The sequence below is a fragment of the Lingula anatina genome, chromosome 4, assembly GCF_051362555.1.
Source record: "Lingula anatina isolate TDL-2025a chromosome 4, LinAna3.0, whole genome shotgun sequence".
NCBI classification, from domain to species: Eukaryota; Metazoa; Brachiopoda; class Lingulata; order Lingulida; family Lingulidae; genus Lingula; species Lingula anatina.
The window spans coordinates 11,534,456-11,552,123 of record NC_141770.1 but is presented as its reverse complement, the minus strand read 5'-3'; the positions used below and the strand labels follow the sequence as shown (position 1 = coordinate 11,552,123).

The 17,668-nt window shown below is 38.6% G+C and overlaps 7 protein-coding genes across 7 annotated transcripts; 4 read left to right on the top strand and 3 right to left on the bottom strand.

The window, feature by feature from the left end:
• The first annotated feature begins 100 nt into the window (after positions 1-100).
• On the top strand, positions 101-674 carry LOC147762285 (histone H2B, gonadal). Its single transcript, XM_087011532.1, has one exon. The coding sequence runs from the start codon at positions 256-258 to the stop codon at positions 622-624; it is 369 nt and encodes a 122-aa protein (XP_086867658.1). The 5' UTR covers positions 101-255; the 3' UTR covers positions 625-674.
• Positions 675-2,091: 1,417 nt separating this feature from the next.
• On the bottom strand, positions 2,092-3,592 carry LOC106177733 (histone H4). The gene has a single exon (XM_013560594.2). It carries the CDS (start codon positions 2,579-2,581, stop codon positions 2,270-2,272), a length of 312 nt encoding a protein of 103 aa, XP_013416048.1. The 5' UTR covers positions 2,582-3,592; the 3' UTR covers positions 2,092-2,269.
• Positions 3,593-3,908: 316 nt separating this feature from the next.
• On the top strand, positions 3,909-4,608 carry LOC147762284 (histone H3). The gene has a single exon (XM_087012015.1). It carries the CDS (start codon positions 4,156-4,158, stop codon positions 4,564-4,566), a length of 411 nt encoding a protein of 136 aa, XP_086868141.1. The 5' UTR covers positions 3,909-4,155; the 3' UTR covers positions 4,567-4,608.
• A 2,885-nt stretch (positions 4,609-7,493) lies between these two features.
• On the bottom strand, positions 7,494-8,733 carry LOC147762283 (histone H2A). The gene has a single exon (XM_087012008.1). It carries the CDS (start codon positions 8,381-8,383, stop codon positions 8,006-8,008), a length of 378 nt encoding a protein of 125 aa, XP_086868134.1. The 5' UTR covers positions 8,384-8,733; the 3' UTR covers positions 7,494-8,005.
• Positions 8,734-9,113: 380 nt separating this feature from the next.
• On the top strand, positions 9,114-10,167 carry LOC106177730 (histone H2B, gonadal). The gene has a single exon (XM_087011402.1). The coding sequence runs from the start codon at positions 9,193-9,195 to the stop codon at positions 9,559-9,561; it is 369 nt and encodes a 122-aa protein (XP_086867528.1). The 5' UTR covers positions 9,114-9,192; the 3' UTR covers positions 9,562-10,167.
• Positions 10,168-11,153: 986 nt separating this feature from the next.
• Positions 11,154-12,168, bottom strand: LOC147762282 (histone H4). The gene has a single exon (XM_087011403.1). It carries the CDS (start codon positions 11,523-11,525, stop codon positions 11,214-11,216), a length of 312 nt encoding a protein of 103 aa, XP_086867529.1. The 5' UTR covers positions 11,526-12,168; the 3' UTR covers positions 11,154-11,213.
• Positions 12,169-12,690: 522 nt separating this feature from the next.
• LOC106177717 (histone H3) lies at positions 12,691-13,187 on the top strand. The gene has a single exon (XM_087011401.1). It carries the CDS (start codon positions 12,735-12,737, stop codon positions 13,143-13,145), a length of 411 nt encoding a protein of 136 aa, XP_086867527.1. The 5' UTR covers positions 12,691-12,734; the 3' UTR covers positions 13,146-13,187.
• The last annotated feature ends 4,481 nt before the right edge of the window (positions 13,188-17,668 follow it).

Here is a 17,668-nt window from a genome sequence, read left to right as displayed (position 1 = left end):
CATAAAATACGCACCTTGTTTTCGTTAATGATGAGTCCATGTTGGACTGTAAGTGCTTTCATGTTCAGTGAAATGTTACTTTGCCTCGGCTTCGACTCTGCATCTGTTGCGCGCTGGGAACTTCAACCAATCCGATTGTGAATTTCACAACGTGTAGCGCTGGATCCCCTTATTTGCATAACGCGTTGTATTTATACAAAACGCTCCCTTCCTGCAGTATTCAACGTTCATATTGCACGCTAGAATACAAGTACCATGCCTCCCAAAGTGAGCTCCAAGGGCGCCAAGAAAGCCGGTAAGGCTAAGGCAGCACGCAGTGGTGACAAGAAGAGAAGGAGGAAGAGAAAGGAAAGCTACAGCATCTACATCTACAAGGTGATGAAACAGGTGCACCCTGACACCGGTATCTCCAGCAAAGCCATGAGCATCATGAACAGCTTTGTCAATGACATCTTTGAACGTATTGCCGGTGAAGCTTCCCGCCTTGCCCACTACAACAAGCGTTCCACCATCACCAGCCGAGAGGTCCAGACTGCTGTCCGTCTCTTGTTGCCTGGTGAGCTTGCCAAGCACGCTGTCAGTGAGGGCACAAAGGCCGTCACCAAGTACACCAGCTCCAAGTAAATCAACAAAGTCGCTGATTTACACAAAACGGTCCTTTTCAGGACCAACCACATCTTTCCAGAAAAGCTATACCAAATGTTATTAAGAACTAACTGGAATTATCGTGTTCGCACCACTGAAGGAATCGTTTTGCATTCTACGTAGTTTTTTTACACATACATAGCATTTCCTCTGCTCCTATTATGGTCATGATTATCAACACTTAAACCACTAAGTGAATTATCACACACTAGTTTGAAAAGTAGAGGCAATGATGAACCTCGGCACACAATTTTAATTTTCTGCTTCACCATTTACCATAGTGCTTTCTGTAGTTATTCTTAGTCACTCGCCTGAAAAAGATTCACACTCAGCTAAAATACTGTCTTTTTCTGAAGCAAGGTTCACTCGTTAATTGTCATGCATCCCTACACTGCTGATTAGCGCACGCTTTACTTTTTTTATTTATAGAGTATATGACAAATGCATTTAAATTAGGGGAGATCACTGTGTATCCTGGTGAATTTATTTGATTTATTTGTTAACAGCAACGAGATATTGGAGCTGCTATGGTTTTAGCACAGCACACAAGGCTAGGCAGTAAAGAAATATTTTCCTCTTCTGTTTGGCCTTTCTGACATTTGTGGCAGATAAAAAAATTATTTAAAAAAAATCTCTTTCAAGTGCCTTAAACATACACTTCAGCACTGTTGACAATATGATAAATAAAAATCTACAACTACAAAGACAAACTTAAAAGCAATAAAAAGGTTATAATAGCTTTAAAAAAGACAATTTCACCATGATATCTTTTTTATCTGAATTAGATATCTAATGCTCGAAACAGATTATGTCATGAGCTCTGATAAAAAAATTATTTAAAAAAAAAAATCTCTTTCAAGTGCCTTAAACATACACTTCAGCACTGTTGACAATATTATAAATAAAAATCTACAACTACATAGTCAAATTTAAAAGCAATAAAAAGGATATAATAGCTTTAAAAAAAAAAGACTATTTCACCATGATATCTTTTTTCCACTCTGTTTATACTGAATTAGATATCTAATGTTCGAAACAGAATATGTCATGAGCTCTGTCAGTTTACTTTACTGTGCTAAGTAAGATTTAAGTTCCTTGACTACGTACTTCGCCCTAACAACATTTTCCAGTTGGTTTTTTGAAAAATAATAGTAGCTTTGAGGATTGAAATTTTAGGATGTTCTCTTTACATCGTTTATTTCTTCAACATTCAAGAGGCTACTTTTAATAGCCGCAAGCAGATTATCACCTGTTGTGAGTGGTCATCACTAACTGCCGAGGATATGATGATGCGTTGTACCCCGGTTTCAATTTGCCGACTGAATTAGGCCTACATCACCTATATCCATAGTTGCAAAAAGACGGGAGACTTAAATTTTGCAGATATTTTGTATCGCTTGAAAGGCAGAACTGCATATTTCAGTGAATCATTAATTTGACATGATATTCGGTGCTTGTATGACTTACAGGGTAACAATATATAGGTTTTATTTGTCTTCGGGGAGGAAGGGGTGTTCATAGAGAGGCCAGGGGACATATAATAATTCAACTTCACTGGCATAGCTTTTCTTTGATATTTGTTGGTCCTGAAAAGGACCGTTTGTTTTGTAAATGAGAGGTTTGCTTAACCGCCGAATCCGTACAGAGTACGGCCTTGGCGTTTCAAAGCATAGACGACATCCATGGCGGTGACTGTCTTCCTCTTGGCGTGCTCGGTGTAGGTGACGGCGTCACGGATGACATTCTCGAGGAACACCTTCAGGACACCACGGGTCTCTTCATAGATGAGTCCAGAGATACGCTTGACACCACCACGGCGAGCCAAACGACGGATGGCTGGCTTGGTGATACCCTGGATATTGTCACGCAAAACCTTGCGATGACGCTTGGCGCCTCCCTTTCCCAATCCTTTACCTCCTTTTCCACGTCCAGACATGTTTGATTTTCAAGACTGTAGTCAGAATGATGAAAAATGAAAAATAGATGATGTATAGGTATGTGTCGGCGAAGCCGACACGGGAAAGTTCCGAAGTCTCGTGCATTAAAATACAAGAGCTTCTTTCAATCCCCAAAACGTGTTTATTGTCTTCTACCTCTATTGTTTGTCTGTACGTGGTTTTGGCCTCGCTTGGAATTTTTTTTTTTTTTTTTTTTTTTTTTTTTTTTTTTTTTGACCGTCTCTTTCCAGTTTGCGCGCTGGCCGCCCCTTCCAGCTTGTTAATTTTTTCCAGATGTTTGTTAATATAAATATTTTTATATATAATATACATATATTATATACCTTTTTTCCTCCGCCTTTATAGTATTATTGTGTTTTCTCATTCCATTTCCTTGTCTCTGGTCATCGGGAGCCCAGATGTGTTTATCCTTATTTTGTGGACTGAGGTTGCCCTTTTCAGGGTTGTATTTTTCCTTTCTTCCTCCGGTCATCGGGAGACCGGGGTCGCTACCGTTAGACCGTTTCATATGCACAATTTGTACCATTATTTATATAAGTCAAGGGTAGTATTTTTGCCTGGTTTGCTTAATATTATGTTTTTTAGCTTAAGTTCTTTGAATAGATGGCTATTTTCGAACCTGCTAATTGTTTTTGTGCCCAGAAAAAATAGTCTGCTTGATATATATTCAATGTTGGCCAGCTTGTGCAGCGTTACGATCGAAGTTTTTGTTGGTAATTTGAGCGCTATTCGTAGCGCTCTATTCTGGATTTTTTGCAGATCTTTGAGCCTTGTCTTGTTGATGCCAGCTAGTATAACTGCCCCGTACTCAAGTACGGGCCGAATGAAGGATTTATATAGTTTGAGGAGGCAGGCACTCGATGCCCCCCAGTTTGTTCCTCTGAGTCTTATGAGAAGGCCAGTTCTTTTCCTAGCTCTTTTCACTGTGTTGTCTACGTGTTTTTTGAAACCTAGTTTTCTGTCGAATGTGATTCCCAGCAGTGTGACTTCCTCACTGATGAAAAATTTTCCAATTTTGGATTATAAATACCTTCTTATCCGACGCCAACGACCTTCAACACCAAACCTTAACTGGATTGGCCAAAACGAACACTTATGCGTGTAGAGCCAATATGATTGGGCAAAGTCTGCAAGTCGTAGAGTTCAGACACATTTCAGCTATCATTATATTTTTCTTAGCTAAGGATGATCACTTCAAGAACGCTACAGACGTTGGATCCTAATTGGTGGGAATTAATTAGTATATTTCTTTTGAAAATTTTGATTTCTTTCAGAAATCCACTAAACTTGATGATACATTACAGAAATATGCCATTCCTTCACTCTGCCTCGGATTCAATGCTGCATATTTTAGCGCACCTGTCCCACAGGTAGTTATACATATTCAACGATGGATTTTTATGAAAATACATCCAATGAGGTGCGCGTGAAATAGGACAGGAATTTGGGTCATCCAATCACCAAATAGACCGCCTTATTACAAATCTCTGTAGCATATACCCCAAATCATTCAAGTTATTCGTACTCCGAACGAACGACAGATATCTCAACAATGGCTCGTACCAAGCAAACCGCACGCAAATCTACTGGTGGCAAGGCCCCAAGGAAGCAGCTGGCCACCAAGGCCGCTCGCAAGAGCGCCCCCGCCACCGGTGGTGTGAAGAAACCTCACCGTTACAGGCCCGGTACCGTGGCTCTCCGTGAAATCCGTCGTTACCAGAAGAGCACAGAGCTTCTGATCCGCAAGCTCCCCTTCCAGCGTCTGGTCCGTGAAATCGCCCAGGACTTCAAAACTGACCTGAGATTCCAGAGCTCTGCTGTCATGGCCCTGCAGGAAGCCAGCGAGGCTTACTTGGTTGGTCTTTTCGAGGACACCAACCTGTGCGCCATCCACGCCAAGCGTGTGACCATCATGCCCAAGGATATCCAGCTGGCTCGCCGTATCCGCGGAGAGCGTGCTTAACTTCAACGTTAACTCTCAACAAAACGGTCCTTTTCAGGACCACTACAAATCAGAAAAGCTAAACCATTAGTGCTTACATTGCCCGTCCTGAATTGCCAATTCGTACGTAGTTTCTTCTGAAATAAAGTTGATGACTTGCTAATCCTAACTATCCCGATGATACGTCATCATTGCGCAAACGAACTCGCATTATAATTAATAGTTGGTTAAAGTTAAATTTCAAGATGCCTACTCATGCACTTCATGGGAAGACGGATAATTAATGTGTATATGTGCGCAAACGGGTAGCAATGAAGCCGGTTTTATGGTTTGCAAAGGAATGTCAGCGAGCACTTAGGTAGGTCCTGGTGGATTCTTTCGCTTAAAACAACCAAACCCAATACAGAGGTGCAAACATGCTCTTAAAAATGATTAGTGCACAGATTGTAAACTGTGCTTGATCACTTTAGGGTCCCACGTGAAGGAGTTTGTATCAAAATTTCACTCATTTGAAACCATGAATTGTTTGATTATTTTAGGGTTCCACATGCAGAAGTATATGTCAATGTTTCACTCTCCTTGAAACATGAATTGTAAAAATGAAGTCATCGCCTAGCCCTAGAAAAGGAACGTACGCTACTGTCCCGAATACAAAACGTCCTGCTGTGAAACGTTTTACTCACGTTGAAAATTCAATCATCACTGGTTCCGTTTGTTTGATTTATCTCCTACAAGTATAACGTCGTAAAAATTAAAATAATGATAATCTTCTGTATAATCGTTTTTGAGCGACTATAGTTTACTTGTCACTTCACGGGGAAAATCCACTCCACCGACAGTAAAATATGTATAAATAAACTATTTTCCATTCGTGGTACAAATATTGTATCATAAATGTCAAACTATCATGGAATCACAACATAATTTTCAGTCAGCAACAGAAAGACCTGTTTCCTATTGCACCAAGTACCTGGGTAAGACGAAACTTTCTGGCAATTTTTTCGGGCGAACATACGTTACATATTATTAGCCATGACGTAAAGCCCCTAGAGTTACAAGTTTTAAAAATATTTATAAAACATCCTTTAATATACCATGACTGAATCACTACAAATATACGGAAAGCGATATAAAAATTAAAATTAAATGACCCGGGACAAACATGTACGTTCCCGGAGCGTACGTTATCAATTACGGCTCCGTACGTACATCATGTATTTAAAGACATGGTAAAAACTAAATTAAAATTGAGACAGTCGTGGAAATTTGTTCTACACACATATATATTTAAATAAATTAATACAACTTTGAATTCATTCAATTTTATTTTTTTTTGGACACTTCGTTCAACACGTAAAATGCACCTCTACATTGCGGTTGGGTGTTAAGTCAGTGTGTGAACTTCGTGAACACGAATGTGAAGGCATCAAGGCTCTTTAGAGGGAATTTCTCTATAGATCACATGTAACAACTCCACACTAAGTATACGTCCCCGACAGAACGTGGATTTCTTTTGCCTTTGCGAAATAATAAAAAAAGGCTTTCATATGATTCCTTCATGTAATAAGCTACCGAAAAGTAGCAAATTAAGGCATTTAGGGGCAGGCCCGGAAGAAAAAGAAGAAGGATATCTTTAAAACACCACATACTCGTAGAAAGGGGCGACGAACTTTCATTTGTGACAGAAAAAAGGCATGGCCCTTTTACATAAAATAGCCTTATAATGATTTTCAAAACAGCTTTGTTTTTCCAAGCAAAAGATCGCATTTTTGCAACAAAGGGTAAGGGATCAGGAGATCGGGGCTAGTTGGACCCCGAGATTAATTGGCCCCTGATTAATTTATGAAAAATTTAAGTAATGAAAGATCATTTTAGACAAGTACTGACCGGGGAAATATTCACAGCGAGTAAAGGGTTTTTGTATCAATATTTTGTCGATAATTTCATAGTGCAATTTTGTTTGAATAAGCCAATTTCACAGAAAAATAAGGAATTTATCGCAAAATTTAGGCTTTCGTCACATAATCTACCTGTAGAGACCGGCAGGTACACAGACACAAATAAGAAATTAAGAATCTGTAAGTTATGCAATTTAAACGATGTAGAGGATGAAATTCACTTGATCCTTAAATGCCTCACTAAAATACGATTAGGCAGAAATACATCAAGAAATTTTATTATACAAAGCCAAGCGTCTTTGAACTAATTAAATTATTATCACTTAACAACGTCTCACAATTAAACAACTTAGGAATACACTTAAAATGTGCATCGGAGCTAAGATTAACGTCAGTCCGATGAAATATTATTATTATTTGTATCAGTAGTAGTTGTTGTTGTAGTAGTAGTAGTAGTAGTTGAGTTCATATAACTTTAAATGGTCACTGTATTACATTCTGATGAGACGTAGGGCTCAAAGGTTAATAAATTAGATTGAATTGAAATGCGTAAAATACATTTATAGATTACAATTAAGTGTGATGAATACGCTACCTAAAAGTCTGAAAGTAGCATTATGTGTAACCACTGTCCGCGTTTTAAAACGTTTTCGAAATTTAGCAATTAAGCCGTGGTTGTCTTTAAAATACCACTGTTTACTCAGATGTGCAATAATAATAATAATAATAAATCATAAATAAATAAATAAATAAATAAATAAATAAATAATAAAGTTTTGATTTGTAACTTGTATGTTTTCAAGACAGAAAAGCTTGACTTGTACATGGTATTATGCCAGTTAGTTCCGTTATCTCATTGAGGATGTCTTTCATTGAAAATATCGCAGCTTATATTATCCTATTTGTATTTTCATATTTGATATATCTAATGTGTTTCTTAAAAACGGCTGCCTGCTATGTATAGGTAGCCCAATTATGAGGATTGATTTGCCCCTTTTTTAATATATCAGTCTGTATGTGTAGGGGGAAAAAACAAACTATAGCTACTGATGACTGTTTTATCACATTTTATTTCACGTATTACACCCATTCTCAATAAAGAGGTCTGCAACTTATCAAGAAGCGAGGATTATGTCTAACGTTTCAGTTAATGCCTATAATTTTTCTTTTGAATGACTCAATAAAAAGCTTATTGCGTCTAATTTCCCAAGCTAAAATTTAAATTGTCCACATATAAAAACATCGCTTTCTGTCACCAGAGATTAAAATAAAATAAAAAAGTTGAATTCGCAAATATTACTTCTTCAACTTCATTTTTCACTTTTTTCGAAATGGAGCTCAGTATTCAGTCTGGGTGATTAGGATTATTACTTATCTATATATGCATTCACATTCACAATATATGGAGCAAGGCGGGATTAATCAGGTCTGCCACTACGAGAGAGGCAAGTAAGAGATTGTGAAACTGATTAATTCATAATGAACTTCATTGGCGTAGCTTTTCTATGAATATTTGGTTGGTCCTGAAAAGGACCGTTTGTTGTAAATTTGCAAACAGCAATTTACTTGGCAGCCGCCTTGCTCTTCTTGGGCAGAAGGACAGCCTGGATGTTTGGCAGAACACCACCCTGGGCAATGGTGACACCTCCCAGCAGCTTGTTCAATTCCTCATCGTTGCGGACAGCCAACTGCAAGTGACGGGGGACAATTCTGGATTTCTTGTTGTCACGGGCAGCATTTCCCGCCAACTCGAGGACCTCAGCGGCCAGATACTCGAGGACGGCAGCCAGGTACACTGGGGCACCGGCTCCAACACGCTGGGCATAGTTACCCTTGCGGAGAAGACGGTGGATTCTGCCCACTGGGAACTGAAGTCCAGCACGGGATGATCTGCTCTTCCCCTTTGCTCTTGCCTTTCCTCCCTTACCACGTCCAGACATTTTGTACGATTTCTTTTGACACGACAGTTGACCAAAGAATGTTAAAAGATCGTTCAAAATAGGTATTTATAGCCATCGGTGGGGATTCAGTGCTGCACGCAAATCTGTCCAATAAGACAGCGTAGTCGGAATAACTGCCAATAGGTAAAGAGAGCGCTTAACTTGCCCTCGTTCTCACTGTGCAGCACTCGAGCCTCTAATTTGCATAAATCTATTAGATTATTTGGTACCAGCATGAAGTTTACAGGGGCCGTGAAATAACTATAGGTACATATGGTTTTGCATGATACAAAACAAGTGTTTCACACATCCTCCTTCCAATAACGTAATTTTTATTAATATTGTTAAAGATATAATGAGCACGGTTTGAGGGGTGAATACCTCATATAGACTTGAGTTGTATTGCTCTTATTTTAAGTTAACAAGGTGACAGACTTAGACACCTTAATTGCTGCCAGCTACTTGATTGCAATCAAATCATTACTTTGACAGCTCATTGAAGATAACGTCTTGTTTTGACACATGAACTGCTGTCAAGGACTTGAATATATCAGCATAATATACGCAAGTTGTTTTCGTTAATGATGAGTCCATGTTGGACTGTAAGTGCTTTCATGTTCAGTGAAATGCTACTTTGCCTCGGCTTCGACGCTGCATCTGTTGCGCGCTGGGAACTTCAACCAATCCGATTGTGAATTTCACAACGTGTAGCGCTGGATCCCCTTATTTGCATAACGCGTTGTATTTATACAAAACGCTCTCTTCCTGCAGTATTCAACGTTCATATTGCACGCTAGAATACAAGTACCATGCCTCCCAAAGTGAGCTCCAAGGGCGCCAAGAAAGCCGGTAAGGCTAAGGCAGCACGCAGTGGTGACAAGAAGAGAAGGAGGAAGAGAAAGGAAAGCTACAGCATCTACATCTACAAGGTGATGAAACAGGTGCACCCTGACACCGGTATCTCCAGCAAAGCCATGAGCATCATGAACAGCTTTGTCAATGACATCTTTGAACGTATTGCCGGTGAAGCTTCCCGCCTTGCCCACTACAACAAGCGTTCCACCATCACCAGCCGAGAGGTCCAGACTGCTGTCCGTCTCTTGTTGCCTGGTGAGCTTGCCAAGCACGCTGTCAGTGAGGGCACAAAGGCCGTCACCAAGTACACCAGCTCCAAGTAAATCAACACAGTCGCTGATTTACACAAAACGGTCCTTTTCAGGACCAACCACATCTTTCCAGAAAAGCTATACCAAATGTTATTAAGAACTAACTGGAATTATCGTGTTCGCACCACTGAAGGAATCGTTTTGCATTCTACGTAGTTTTTTTGCACATACATAGCATTTCCTCTGCTCCTATTATGGTCATGATTCTCAACACTTAAACCACTAAGTGAATTATCACACACTAGTTTGAAAAGTAGAGGCAATGATGAACCTCGGCACACAATTTTAATTTTCTGCTTCACTATTTAGCATAGTGCTTTCTGTAGTTATTCTTAGTCACTCGCCTGAAAAAGATTCACACTCAGCTAAAATACTGTCTTTTTCTGAAGCAAGGTTCACTCGTTAATTGTCATGCATCCCTACACTGCTGATTAGCGCACGCTTTACTTTTTTTATTTATAGAGTATATGACAAATGCATTTAAATTAGGGGAGATCACTGTGTATCCTGGTGAATTTATTTGATTTATTTGTTAACAGCAACGAGATATTGGAGCTGCTATGGTTTTAGCAAAGCACAGCACACAAGGCTAGGCAGTAAAGAAATATTTTCCTCTTCTGTTTGGCCTTTCTGACATTTGTGGCAGATAAAAAAATTATTTAAAAAAATATCTCTTTCAAGTGCCTTAAACATACACTTCAGCACTGTTGACAATATGATAAATAAAAATCTACAACTACAAAGACAAACTTAAAAGCAATAAAAAAGGTTATAATAGCTTTAAAAAAGACAATTTCACCATGATATCTTTTTTATCTGAATTAGATATCTAATGCTCGAAACAGATTATGTCATGAGCTCTGATAAAAAAATTATTTAAAAAAAAAATCTCTTTCAAGTGCCTTAAACATACACTTCAGCACTGTTGACAATATTATAAATAAAAATCTACAACTACATAGTCAAATTTAAAAGCAATAAAAAGGATATAATAGCTTTTTAAAAAAAAAAGACTATTTCACCATGATATCTTTTTTCCACTCTGTTTATACTGAATTAGATATCTTATGTTCGAAACAGAATATGTCATGAGCTCTGTCAGTTTACTTTACTGTGCTAAGTAAGATTTAAGTTCCTTGACTACGTACTTCGCCCTAACAACATTTTCCAGTTGGTTTTTTGAAAAATAATAGTAGCTTAGAGGATTTAAATTTTAGGATGTTCTCTTTACATCGTTTATTTCTTCAACATTCAAGAGGCTACTTTTAATAGCCGCAAGCAGATTATCACCTGTTGTGAGTGGTCATCACTAACTGCCGAGGATATGATGATGCGTTGTACCCCGGTTTCAATTTGCCGACTGAATTAGGCCTACATCACCTATATCCATAGTTGCAAAAGACGGGAGACTTTAATTTTGCAGATATTTTGTATCGCTTGAAAGGCAGAACTGCATATTTCAGTGAATCATTAATTTGACATGATATTCGGTGCTTGTATGACTTACAGGGTAACAATATATAGGTTTTTTTTGTCTTCGGGGAGGAAGGGGTGTTCATAGAGAGGCCAGGGGACATATAATAATTCAACTTCACTGGCATAGCTTTTCTTTGATATTTGTTGGTCCTGAAAAGGACCGTTTGTTTTGTAAATGAGAGGTTTGCTTAACCGCCGAATCCGTACAGAGTACGGCCTTGACGTTTCAAAGCATAGACGACATCCATGGCGGTGACTGTCTTCCTCTTGGCGTGCTCGGTGTAGGTGACGGCGTCACGGATGACATTCTCGAGGAACACCTTCAGGACACCACGGGTCTCTTCATAGATGAGTCCAGAGATACGCTTGACACCACCACGGCGAGCCAAACGACGGATGGCTGGCTTGGTGATACCCTGGATATTATCACGCAAAACCTTGCGATGACGCTTGGCGCCTCCCTTTCCCAATCCTTTACCTCCTTTTCCACGTCCAGACATGTTTGATATTCAAGACTGTAGTCAGAATGATGAAAAATGATGTATAGGTTTTGTGTCGGCGAAGCCGACACGGGAAAGTTACGAAGTCTCGTGCATTAAAATACAAGAGCTTCTTTCAATCCCCAAAACGTGTTTATTGTCTTCTGCCTCTATTGTTTGTCTGTACGTGGTTTTGGTCTCGCTTGGATTTTTTTTTTTTTTTTTTTTTTTTTTTTTGACCGTCTCTTTCCAGTTTGCGCGCTGGCCGCCCCTTCCAGCTTGTTAATTTTTTTTTTTTCCAGATGTTTGTTATTATAATATAAATATTTTTATATATAATATACATATATTATATACCTATTTTCCTCCGCCTTTTTAGTATTATTGTGTTTTCTCATTCCATTTCCTTGTCTCTGGTCATCGGGAGCCCAGATGTGTTTATCCTTATTTTGTGGACTGAGGTTGCCCTTTTCAGGGTTGTATTTTTTCCTTTCTTCCTCCGGTCATCGGGAGACCGGGGTCGCTACCGTTAGACCGTTTCATATGCACAATTTGTACCATTATATATATAAGTCAAGGGTAGTATTTTTGCCTGGTTTGCTTAATATTATGTTTTTTAGCTTAAGTTCTTTGAATAGATGGCTATTTTCAAACCTGCTAATTGTTTTTGTGAATGATGAAAAATTTCCAATTTTGGATTATAAATACCTTCTTATCCGACGCCAACGACCTTCAACACCAAACCTTAACTGGATTGGCCAAAACGAACACTTATGCGTGTAGAGCCAATATGATTGGGCAAAGTCTGCAAGTCGTAGAGTTCAGACACATTTCACCTATCATTATATTTTTCTTAGCTAAGGATGATCACTTCAAGAACGCTACAGACGTTGGATCCTAATTGGCGGGAATTAATTAGTATATTTCTTTTGCAAATTTTGATTTCTTTCAGAAATCCACTAAACTTGATGATACATTACAGAAATATGCCATTCCTTCACTCTGCCTCGGATTCAATGCTGCATATTTTAGCGCACCTGTCCCACAGGTAGTTATACATATTCAACGATGGATTTTTATGAAAATACATCCAATGAGGTGCGCGTGAAATAGGACAGGAATTTGGGTCATCCAATCACCAAATAGACCGCCTTATTACAAATCTCTGTAGCATATCCCCCAAATCATTCAAGTTATTCGTACTCCGAACGAACGACAGATATCTCAACAATGGCTCGTACCAAGCAAACCGCACGCAAATCTACTGGTGGCAAGGCCCCAAGGAAGCAGCTGGCCACCAAGGCCGCTCGCAAGAGCGCCCCCGCCACCGGTGGTGTGAAGAAACCTCACCGTTACAGGCCCGGTACCGTGGCTCTCCGTGAAATCCGTCGTTACCAGAAGAGCACAGAGCTTCTGATCCGCAAGCTCCCCTTCCAGCGTCTGGTCCGTGAAATCGCCCAGGACTTCAAAACTGACCTGAGATTCCAGAGCTCTGCTGTCATGGCCCTGCAGGAAGCCAGCGAGGCTTACTTGGTTGGTCTTTTCGAGGACACCAACCTGTGCGCCATCCACGCCAAGCGTGTGACCATCATGCCCAAGGATATCCAGCTGGCTCGCCGTATCCGCGGAGAGCGTGCTTAACTTCAACGTTAACTCTCAACAAAACGGTCCTTTTCAGGACCACTACAAATCAGAAAAGCTTAACCATTAGTGCTTACATTGCCCGTCCTGAATTGCCAATTCGTACGTAGTTTCTTCTGAAATAAAGTTGATGACTTGCTAATCCTAACTATCCCGATGATACGTCATCATTGCGCAAACGAACTCGCATTATAATTAATAGTTGGTTAAAGTTAAATTTCAAGATGCCTACTCATGCACTTCATGGGAAGACGGATAATTAATGTGTATATGTGCGCAAACGGGTAGCAATGAAGCCGGTTTTATGGTTTGCAAAGGAATGTCAGCGAGCACTTAGGTAGGTCCTGGTGGATTCTTTCGCTTAAAACAACCAAACCCAATACAGAGGTGCAAACATGCTCAGTGTATGGGGGGGCAAAGTGATTTCCATTTCGTCAGAAAATGAAAAAACGGCCGTTTTTCATTTTCATTTTATAGAAATGGCCAAACTGTAGTGGAAAATGAAACTCAGTTTTCGTTTTTCCATTTAAAATGAAAAATGGAAAAACGGAAATTGCCCTCGTTTTTTATATTTTACTATAAAATGCAAAATACAATATCGACAGATCCCCGATGTGATACAAAAATATAAATATCGACCGTTTTCGTTTTTTCTAATGTTTAACAGGTGAAATAAATCATAAAATACCCTTTTATCCGTGTCTTTGAGGAAATGACAGGCTCGAAAAATGTTCATTATTCAATTTTCGATTCAAATAGAAAAACGAAAGTCCGTTCGTTTTTCTGATTTTCATTTTATGAATGAAAATGGAGAAACGGACGTGCAGACACACAGACAGAGAAATGGCAGCGGCTGCAAGTTATTGGTGACTAAATTCTGTCAGATAAAGCTTAAATGCAATGAATTATTTCTATAAATAATGCAGAATTTGGGATATGCACATTACTAGTGTGCACAAGGGAGTTCAACTTTGTGCAACAGACAGGTATAGGCCTATTGCACCCAGTGCATGTACCAGCTGTTTGTGTGCTGAAAATATATTCTAATCAGACTGTTTTAACCCTCTACCCACTGTGAATAACTTTCATGGAAAATTAGGTTTTAATAAAGTATTTGGTTATTGTCATATTTTTGTTGTTGTTTATTGTAGATCCGCTGATTTGTAGATAATATAGGCCTACCATTTAGCTTCAACGGCACGATTAAAAACTTAAACAATTTGTCTTTGTTCTCATCCTTGATCAGTCTTACTTCTTTAAAATCAGTCTTATTGTTTAATGATTAATCGCAACACGTGTTTCCTCTTATTTGAAAGTTTGGTCAGAAAATGCTGATCAGTTATCTACGGTCAAAGGGCCGAAAGGGAGTAGGGGGGCTATCTGTAAGCTAGGACCAAAATTATTATCGTCTATCCTAGCTGTAAGCAAATTTTTAAGAGAGAAAAACCCACCAAAACGGTTGTGAAATGCCAAAAAGGCGTCAGGAACATTTCATGATTAAGGGGGGGGGGGGTTAAAGACTTTCTCTTAAACTAAAGGTCTTAGTTTTTTATTCAGTTGTCTTATTCATTTAATGTACCTTCAAAACATCTAATTATGCTTGAAACACAGCTACGGGCTAGGAAGTCAAGACCTTACTAGATGATATACTCATTCACTCCTTCAGAATATCGATACAGTTGATCGATACAGGTTGGTGAACATTTTAGGTGGCGGATTTATGTGGGGATCCTGACATCCCCCCCCCCCCCCCACCCTTTCGATTTATGAAAAATTTCACACCAATGATCCCCTCTTGAAATTAGAATTTTCACCAGCTGAATCATAGTTGTAAACCATACCAAATGGTACTCTCTAAAATGCCTTTCAGCGGGCCCCGAAACCCACGCCAGAGGGGTCGGCTTCGCATCCAAGGACTGTTTTTTTGAACATCTTTATTTTTTCGAAAGGTTATATATTAATATATTATAATATTACAACAATGACACGCTTACCCGCGGACCCCCCCCCCCCCCTTCAAATAATCTTGGATCCACCCCTGTTTTTGTTACCTGATTAGTTGCTGGTTTGTACAGTAACAGCAGTAAAAACTGAAACAAGAGAGAAATCTTGCACTTATTTTTCCTTCTATGTACAGCTTATTTTTATCAACACGACGAATATTTGAGATTGTCCGTTCCAACGCTCGTATTGCATTAAAAAAGAGAGTCAAACTCAAGATGCAAATGTGTGAATTTTTATAAAATAAAATACCCCCCCCCCTCCCCAAAGGTTGCATTAAAATGTTTAGGAAGAGGAAATACATAATTTGTTTATTAGTTTGTGATTACGTACATAAGATAATAACGCAAATGCATTGCGCAAAGGGCCCTGTAGGTTTGTAAAAACTAACTCAATAACTTCTTTGACTAAGGAACAATAACATTCAAGAGCAACAAGACGCAGGGGTGTAAAGATTCTAACAAACATTTTATTAATTTATCCAGTGTTATCCACAGAAACACAGCTACAAAATTTGTGCAGCTACATAACTGCTTTGCCCAGTCGCACGCACCAGTAGGCCTACTTAGTTAAAAGAACATCAATTGAGGCTATACCAGCACTACAGTCCAGGCGACTTAATAAACATTCAAATATTTCTCTCATGATAAAAATTTCTACTTTCTATCAAAATCTTGTCACAAAAAGTCCTTACAGAAACAGATCCAACCTTCATCTCTTCTCCACTTTGACCTAGACACTAACCTAGGGGCCTATTTCATATTTCTGAACCACACACAGCGAGGGCGCATTGTTTTTCCATAATTGTCCACAGTTTATAGAATTTCTGAAATTCCTTAATTCATTTTTCTTAAAGTAATTTACTAAATCTCCGAATACTTATACAAAACCAGGAATAATCCTAGTCTCGTGAAGTCAAAGTTTCAAGGGCTGCCATTTTTCTGTCTGTATGTCTTTATATACTTCCGTTTTCCAAGTTTTATTTCCAAAATGAAAATCAGAAAAACGAACTGACTTCCGTTTTTCCATTGAAACCATAATGGCAAAAAATAAACATGCTTCGATACTTCATTTCTTCACAGAAGGAGAAAAGGACGTATTTTCTAATATATTTCACTCTCTTGACATGGGAAAACAGTGGATGTTTCTATTTTCTATCACGTTTGGAAATCTGTCGTTTTTTGTTTTTTTTTTATGTCACAAAAAAGCGGAAAAAACGAAAAATAATCTCGTTTTTCCATTTTTCATTTTAAAAGGAAAAACGAAAATCGAGGTTGATTTTCCATTTCACTTTGACAATTTATCAAATGAAAAGGAAAAACGGCCGTTTTTTCATTTTCTGACGAAATGGAAATCACTTTGCCCCCCCATACACGGACCGATCACTTTAGGGTCCCACATGAAGGAGTTTGTGTCAAAATTTCACTCACCTGAAACCATGAATTGTTTGATTATTTTAGGGTTCCACATGTAGAAGTATATGTCAATGTTTCACTCTCCTTGAAACATGAATTGTAAAAATGAAGTAGTCGCCTAGCCCTAGAAAAGGAACGTACGCTACTATCCCGAATACAAAACGTCCTGCTGTGAAACGTTTTACTCACGTTGAAAATTCAATCATCACTGGTTCCGTTCTTTGATTTATCTCCTACAAGTATAACGTCGTAAAAATTAAAATAATGATAATCTTCTGTATAATCGTTTTTGAGCGACTATAGTTTGCTTGTCACTTCACGGGGAAAATCCACCCCACCGACAGTAAAATATGTATAAATAAACTATTTTCCATTCGTGGTACAAATATTGTATCATAAATGTCAAACTATCATGGAAATACAACATAATTTTCAGTCAGCAACAGAAAGACCTGTTTCCTATTGCACCAAGTACCTGGGTAAGACGAAACTTTCTGGCATTTTTTTCTAGCGAACATACGTTACATATTATTAGCCATGACGTAAAGCCCCTAGAGTTACAATTTTTAAAAATATTTATCAGAAAAAAACATCCTTACGTTATATATATAATATACCATGACTGAATCACTACAAAATATAGGGAAAGCGATATAAAAATTAAAATTAAATTACCCGGGACAAACATGTACGTTCCCGGAGCGTACGTTATCAATTACGGCTCCGTACGTACATTATGTATTTAAAGACATGGTAAAAACTAAATTAAAATTGAGACAGTCGTGGAAATTTGTTCTACACACATATATATTTAAAATATAAATTAATACAACTTTGAATTCATTCAATTTTATTTTTTTTGGACACTTCGTTCAACACGTCAAATGCAACTCTACATTGCGGTTGGGTGTTAAGTCAGTGTGTGAACTTCGTGAACACGAATGTGAAGGCATCAAGGCTCTTTAGAGGGAATTTCTCTATAGATCACATGTAACAACTCCACACTAAGTATACGTCCCCGACAGAACGTGGATTTCTTTTGCCTTTGCGAAATAATAAAAAAGGCTTTCATATGATTCCTTCATGTAATAAGCTACCGAAAAGTAG